Source organism: Chrysochloris asiatica, unplaced genomic scaffold (genome assembly GCF_000296735.1).
Source record: "Chrysochloris asiatica unplaced genomic scaffold, ChrAsi1.0 scaffold00003, whole genome shotgun sequence".
Classification (NCBI taxonomy): domain Eukaryota; kingdom Metazoa; phylum Chordata; class Mammalia; order Afrosoricida; family Chrysochloridae; genus Chrysochloris; species Chrysochloris asiatica.
Genome location: NW_006408521.1, coordinates 26495166 through 26503090, shown reverse-complemented (window position 1 = coordinate 26503090; position 7925 = coordinate 26495166). Strand labels below are relative to the sequence as shown.

General features: G+C 41.7%; 1 protein-coding gene across 1 annotated transcript in view; it reads left to right on the top strand.

The window, feature by feature from the left end:
- CPN1 (carboxypeptidase N, polypeptide 1) overlaps window positions 1-7925 on the top strand; it is a 38773-nt gene that overhangs the window by 13090 nt on the left and 17758 nt on the right. Inside the window, 3 exon segments of the mRNA XM_006831464.1 lie at window positions 361-472; window positions 2920-3059; window positions 5471-5570. Coding sequence (XP_006831527.1) covers window positions 361-472; window positions 2920-3059; window positions 5471-5570 — 352 coding nt within the window.

Sequence of the window (7925 nt, the reverse complement as noted above, 5' to 3'; positions counted from 1 at the left end):
GATTCGTAACCACTACACCGCTTATACAGTGCAGTTCGTTTCTGAAACACATGCGAACCCTGCGATTCAGAAGTGACTCGTCAGAAACTGGTTTTCAGTGTTTTACTTTTCACTTCCCCCTTCTCATGAAAAAAAACACAGATTAAAAAGGAAGTAGAAACAATAGAATCTAAGTCTCCTAACTTTCGTCCACTATCCTTACACATGCACACATATTCCACCTCTCTATTTCTGCTGGTATTTTCTTCCATTAAAACAAATGAGTTGCTTATACCTGGCAGATTTCTTGTCAAATTTGAGCATTGTCATAGAATTTGGTACGACTCATTCAAGGTGACTCACTACCTGCTTTTGCTACAGCTGGCCAAGGTCTACTCCTATGCACATGGATGGATGTTCCGGGGTTGGAACTGCGGGGATTACTTCCCAGATGGCATCACCAATGGGGCTTCCTGGTATTCACTCAGCAAGGGTAAGGAAGGGCCAGGGAAGTACTATTAGCTGAAGTTGATTCATGCTCATTTCCCCTTTGAAGTGCTATTTTCTCAGGGAAAGGGTAGGGATACTATAGACTTGAACATTCAAATGGAGATCTGAAAAGGGGAGCAATCCAGGTTGGTATTTAGTGTCTTTTTAATAGAGTTCCGGGGTGGTGCAATTAATTAAGTACGTGGCTACTAGCCACAAGGTTGGTGCCTTGGAAGAAAGACCAGGCTTTCTATGATTTCCAAAAGATCACAACTATTGAGAACCATATGGAACACATACTCTGACCCACATGGGGTTGCCATGAGTCAAAATCAACTTGATAGCACCTGGTTTGATTTTAGGGTGCACCTTGTGATCCTTTAAAACTGGCGGTTTCAATAGTAGATTAGAACATAGGGGAGAAAACACATAGCCAAGTGGTTACGAGTGAGCAGTTCTAAGGCTAGCCTGGCTTGTCTGTTGATCAGCTACATGGCTTAAGGCCAATAATTTAACCTCTTTGTGATTTGGTTTCCTCATCTGTACATTAAGAGTAATAATGTTGTTGTCTGATGCACAGAGAACCTGCATAGGGTTTCCAAGGAGCGGCTGGTAGGTTTGAACCACTAACCTTGTGGTTAGCAGTCCAGTGCTTATCCTACAGTGCCACACCATAGTCACTTCATAAATTTGATGTCACTATAAATAAAACAAACACACAAAAATGTGTTTGGAAATACTTGATTTGTAAATGTTTGTTTGAAATCTTTTAGCATAGAGATGTGTCTCACATAGCAACAAAGGAGCAGAGAAGCTGGCCTGGGCTAACCACTTTCCCTGACATGTGCTCTCCTTAACCTTCCTGCCTGCTCATCTCCCCACAAGCAGGAGCTTACCATAGATGCTGGCCATTGATAATCCACCCTGAAAGACCCGAAATCTCTGTCTGGAGGCTGCTCTTTCTGTTCTTGTCCCTTCCCCATCACTGAGACTTTAGAAAGAATCTATGTTATGAACCCTCCCAGGTGAACCTAAGGATAGGGAGAGACTGAAGCAGAAAGCAGGTTCTGTTAAGCAGAGCTTCAAATTGGCTTTTCCTGGCTTAATCATGACAGATAAAGCAAAACTGAAACAGACTCAACTTTGTAAAATGTGGGTGTCCCAGAACAATAACCAGACAGGAAAAATGATGGGTCAGTACTTTCTAGAAATGTAATCATCTTCCTATAAAACAAGAGCAACATGAACATTGCATAGCAACCAAATCTCTTTATAGGCAGAGTCAGAGACAATGGTGCCCAGCTCAAATATGGTAGCCAATCATGTTGCTTTGAATGTACACTGTTCCCACAGGCCTGGCAGTAATCGAGTCTTGCACACCAGGACCGTGAGTGGGCTCACTACAGCTCTTTGGAGGCTTCCATTCCAGGGCTTTGACCTGTAATTTTTCTCATTCTGGTTTGTGAACCAATGTAACAAGCCATAGTTGCTCTTCTATTGCCCCTATTATTTCTGGAATAGCGGCTGGTACTCACCAGCTTAAAGAGCAGATACGATGATTAAATGGATAGTTCTTAACTCAAATGAGTTTGCACTATAAGCTCCCTTCAAACAATCAGAGACACTTTTGTTGTTGTTAAGTGCTGTAGAGTCGGTTTTGACCTATAGCAACCCAGTATAGGGTTTCTGAGGAGCTGCTGGTGAGCTTGAACCACTGACCTTGTGGTTCGAACTGACCGTGCAACCCAGCGCATTATTCTGAAATACGCAATAAAAAATACTATTATTATAGATGATAGGAGCAGGCAAGCATTTGGTAGAGGAAAAATATAGTTGTCTTCTGTCTTTTTAGGATTCTGTTTGTATGAGATAAACATTTTCAGATTAATGTTGTGTTTTTTGGTAGGAGAAAGGATGCAAAAACAAGGTATTTACCTCTAACCTTCCAGGACTGAAGAACATCAGAGTCCAAAGAGAAGCTCATTCCCCTGAGAGCAGTATGTCTGCTAATCTAATATTAAGGCACAACTAATAAACAGACTTTGGGAGCGATAAGAGGGACAAGAAGTGAGTTTAAGTCATGAAATGCAAGAAATGGTGAGGATAAAGACAATAAAGTGGACATTTATTTATGCTGAGAGATAAGTGCTGGTGTGGCGCTATAGAATAAGTGTTGAACTGTGAACCACAAGGTTGGTGGTTCAAGCCCATTAGCTGCTCCATAAGAGAACGATGAGGCTTTCTGCTCCCATATAGATTTACAGCCTCAGAAACCCTATACATGGTTGCTAGGAGTAACAATAACATGAAGAGAGAAAAATGGAAGCAGAGAAAGTCATGTGAACTTGTAAACCAGGGAAAATAGAGGTCGAGAAATAAAATAGAAGGTGATGAGGTAGTGGAGAAACTGTGACGAGAACTTGGTTATTCAAATCTGTCACTTTCCCCTAGGAATGCAAGACTTTAATTATCTCCATACCAACTGCTTTGAGATCACCCTGGAATTGAGCTGCAATAAGTTCCCCCCGCAGGAAGAGTTGCAGCGTGAATGGCTAGGAAATCGAGAGGCTCTGATCCAATTCTTGGAACAGGTAAAATCTCCTTTTTAATGTTCATGGTTACAGAAAAGAAATATTTGCCAAGCATCAGGCAAGGTTTCTGTATGGCTCAGGCCTGACGTTTACTTTGCCTTCATTCAATAGACCTGGGCTGCTTCCACCAATGACATTCATAAGTTCAGCAAATATTTGTAGGGCACCAGGGACAGGACTGCATGCAGACAGTGTACGATATGTTACAAGGGTGAGACACACAGTTTCAGATTAATGTTGTGTTCTTAGGTAGGAGAAAGGATGCGAAACCAAAGTATTTATCTCTAACCTCCCAGGACTGAAGAACATCAGAGTCCAAAGAGAACCTCATTCCCCTGAGAGTAGTATATTTGCTTAGTCAAAAATATCATTGTCTTCTGTATTTTTAGGATTCTATTTGTGTGAGGTAAACATTTTCAGATGATCATATCTGATGTCATTCCACAACTCCTCTGGTCTCCGATCATTGGCGTCTAATGCATCAAATTTGTTCTTCTGATGCTCTCTAAATTCAAGTGGGACATACTCAAGGTTATATTTTGTCCCCTGTGGACTTGTTTTAATTTTCTTCAGCTTCAGCCTGAAGTTGCATATGAACAACTGGTGGTCTGTTCCATAGTCATCCCCTGGCCTTGTTCTGACTGATGGTATTTAGCTTTTCCATCGTCTCTTCCCACAGATGTAGTCAATTTGATTCCTGGACATTCCATCTAGTGAGGTCCACGTGTAAAGTCACCTTTTATGTTGTGGAAAAGGTGTATTACCAATGAAGACGTCATTAGTCTTACAAATTCTATCATGTGATCTCCAGCACCATTTCTATCACCAAGGCTGTATTTTCCTGCTTCTTTGTTTCCAGCTTTCAAAGGCCAATCATCAGCAATTATCAATGCATCTTGATTTCATTTTTGATCAATTTCAGACTGAAGAAATTGGTAGAATTCTTCAATTCGTCACTATTAGCTTTAGGGATTGGCACATAATCGTGAATAATAGTGGTATTAAGGGGTCTTCCTTGTAGGCATATGGACATTATCCTAGAACAGACAGCATTCTACTTCAAAACAGAGGTTTAAATGCCCTTTTTGATGATGAATGAGATGCTATTCCTCTTCAGTTTGTTTTCCCCACATAATAAACCATGTGATTGTCTGATTCAAAATGGCCAATACCTGTTATTTCAGCTCACTAATGCTTGGTATATCTATCTTTATGTGTTCCATTTAATTTTTTACGACTTCCAGTTTTCCTAGATTCATACTTTGTACATTCCACTGCTGATTATTAAGGGATGCTTGCAGCTGTTTCTTCTCATTTTGATGTGTACCCCATCAAAAAACTGAAGGGCCTAAACGCTTTGTTCCAGGTACATCACTTTGAGGAGGCAGCTCTTCCCCAGGCTTGTTCTGAGTGCTTTTCAACCTGAGGGGCTCATCTTCTGGCACTATCAAAGGCAATGATCTACTGCTATTCATACGGTTTTCAGTGGTTAACCATTCAGAAATGGTCCGCCTCTCCTTCTTCCTAGTCTGTCTTAGTCTGGAAGCTCCACTGACACCTGTCCACCATTGGTGATCCTGCTGGGATTGAAAATACTGGTAGCCTTCATCACGACAGCACACAAGTCACTGCAGTGTGGTATGTTAGAAAATGAGAAATGCTAGGGAGAAAGCCTCATCTAGAAGGCACTTTAATAAAGGCTCAGGAGGTGAGGGAATGAATGATGATTCAGAGATCTAGGGAAAAAAGTTTTCCTGACAAGGGGAACAACAGCGGACTCAAGGTCAGGAGATAGGCGTGGCTGGAAGAAGGCCAGGGTGAAAGCAATTGGGAAATCCCAGTTTGATTCCAGCCAATGCCATCATTGGTCTGTCAGCAGAGGCTTTCATATTGCTGTAATCCTGAACAGGGTTCAGCAGAGCTTCCAGATGAAGATAGGAAGAAAGGTCCTAACGATGTACTTCTAAAAAGTCAGCCAATGAAAATCTCAAATCAGCCAATGAAATCCCTCTGTTACAGTGGTCTGATCCTGCAGTGCATGGGGTTGCCATGAGTTGGAGGTGAGGCAACAGCAGCTAACAACAAGGGGGAATAGAAGATGTAATCAGAGAGTAATTTGGAACTTGAGCTTTATAGCTCATCATAAGGACCTCAGCTTTTGCTCTGAGTGAGTTGGGTTTTAAGCAGAAGACTGATATGACTTGGTTAAGGTTTTAACACAATCACTGTGGCCTCCCTATTGAGATGCTATTATGGGAGGGGGTAGGCACGCAGAGAGATCAGTGAAGGAACTATTACCATTATCTCTGTGAAGATAAATGTGGAAACACATGGGCCTTAAGGACTCTAAAACACTGTACAAATATTCTATGTTCATCACAACAACATATATTATCAACTTTTCCCTACAGGTTCACCAGGGCATCAAGGGAATGGTGCTTGATGAGAATTACAACAACCTAGCAGGGGCGGTCATTTCCATCAGTGGGATTAACCATGATGTCACTTCCGGTAGGTGGCCACTCCTCATCTTCCTTGGTATCACCAGGAGACCGAGTTGTAAACCAGAAGAAGTAGCAGGATCATCAAGGATATTGGGCTGGGAGGGAAGAAATGGGGACAGTAAACTAAAAGGCTGCATCAAACAACCAAGATACTTACATGAAAAATCTCTGCTGTCTGAAGCAAGTACCAGGAGCAAAACATCAGGAAGCTCTGATTCATGGTGACCCCGTGTGCGTCAGAATAGAACCATGCTACATGGGGAGTTTGTTTTTTAAATACTTGATTTTATTGTTGCTGTTGTTGAATTTACATACAGCAGAACATATACCAATTCAACAATTTCTGCATGTACATTTCAGCGACCTGAGTTACTTTTCAAGTTGTGTAACATTCTCACTCTCCTTTTCTCAGTTGTTCTTCATCCCCGGTCAGGGTTTCATTGGCTGATTTTTGGAATGTAGATTACCAGACCTTTCTTCAAAGGCCTCTCTGCTGGCTGTGAATTTCCAACCTTGCAGCTAGGCTAATGTTTGCACCACCCAGGGATTCCAGCACCAGGAAAGACCTATGTAACATCACTTCTCTGCCAGCATTCCTAAGTGACTGTCACCTACAAATTCTAGACTGGAGGGTATTAATAGCTCCTGTTGGTGTTGCTGTTAGGTGCCATCGAGTTGGTTCCGACTCATAGTCACCCTGTATAGCGTTTCTGAACAGCGGTTGATGGGTTTGAAGTGCTGACCTTGTGGCTCAGACCGACCTTGTGGTCCAGTGCATTATCCTGCAGTACCACACCATGAGTCCATACTGATATGAAATAGAATAAAAAAGAAAAGATTAAAGTAAAACTGATCTTTAACCTTGTCCCTGACTCAGATCTTTGGCTACACCTCCATTCAGGGGCAAGTTAGCAAGATTCATTCTATAGGCTTGCTGAAGGGCAAGACTGATGGTAGACAAAGATCTTTTTTAAATCCTACAACTTGATTTACAGAAGGGTACAGAATATTTCCTGGCAGAATGCTGCTGACCCAACCCAATTTGATCATGCATAACTCTGAGGCGGTTTTTGTTTTGTTTTGTTTTAATCTCTCCCTCTCTCTCTCTTTAATATACAACAGTAGCCACCAGTGATTAATGGTTAGGGGCAGGAGAGATTTGCCTACCTCCTCTCAACCTCAGTAACAGCAAGGCTCAGGCAAACATGAACACACAAATATTTGCAACCATGCAGGCATCTAATAGCCGGTACAATCTGTTTAAACTTGATGAAAGTTCTGCTTTTGGTTGTTGAAGGTGATTCCGATACAATGCAGGTGACAAGTTCGGCAGCCTCATGGTCAGACATCCAACACCCAGAATCTTTCAACCTAATGACTGGACCCAAGCACCATCTCTAAGTACACAGACTAGTGGACGTACAGATTCTTATACACGTTCAGGGAAAAGTCTTTCGCAGTAGGTTTGCTCAATGCAGTCCTTCGATTTCTTGTCTGCTGCTTCCATCGTCATTGATTGTGGAGCCAAGTAAGATGAAATCCTCAACAACTTCAGTATTTTCTTCACTGATCAGGTTGTTGTTTATTGGTCCAGTTGTGAGGATTGTTGTTTTCTTTATGTTCTTTCTGTTTATTCTGTTATATATATAGTGTCATGATGAGTCAGAACTGACTCGGTGGCAGCCAATAACACCACCACCATTCATGCAAAGTTGAGAAACATCTCTGAGATATCCTAGCTGATCAATACTGCTGATTTTATCAACAAGCACCCACATCCAACTCACATTATGGTAAATGAACAAACCATTAATTTCACCAGTGAAAACCCATAGCTAACATTCCTTATGCCACTTAGCAAAACCTATAGTGTTGATTAATAATTAAGACAGCTGAAGTCCTTGGCGTATGGCCTTTCTGAGACGACGCTCAGGTAACCATTCATTTCTGAATGTGAACCCCCAATGAAGAAAATGGCAGCCCTGGGGTATAACTTAAACTATCCAATATGGGCATAATAACACACTGCCTTTTGCTGAAGGATTTAAAAGTAAATTGCAGGCATTCAATAAGAATAGAATGGAGACTTCTCCATTATTGTTGGGCTCATTCTTTATTTCATTTATGTCATTGCAATAAATGATTCATTGCATTTTCTTAAAGAGGAACCTTGGTGATACAGTGGTTAAGTGCTCAGTGGCTAACCAAAAGTCCAATTTTTCAAACCCACTAGCTGCTTGTGGGAGAAAGATGTGGCAGCCTGCTTCTGTAGATTGTTGTTGTTGTTGTTGTTGTTAAGTGCCTTTGAGTAGGCTCCGTCTCATAGTGACTCTTTGTAGGGTTTCTGAGGAGTAGCTGGTGA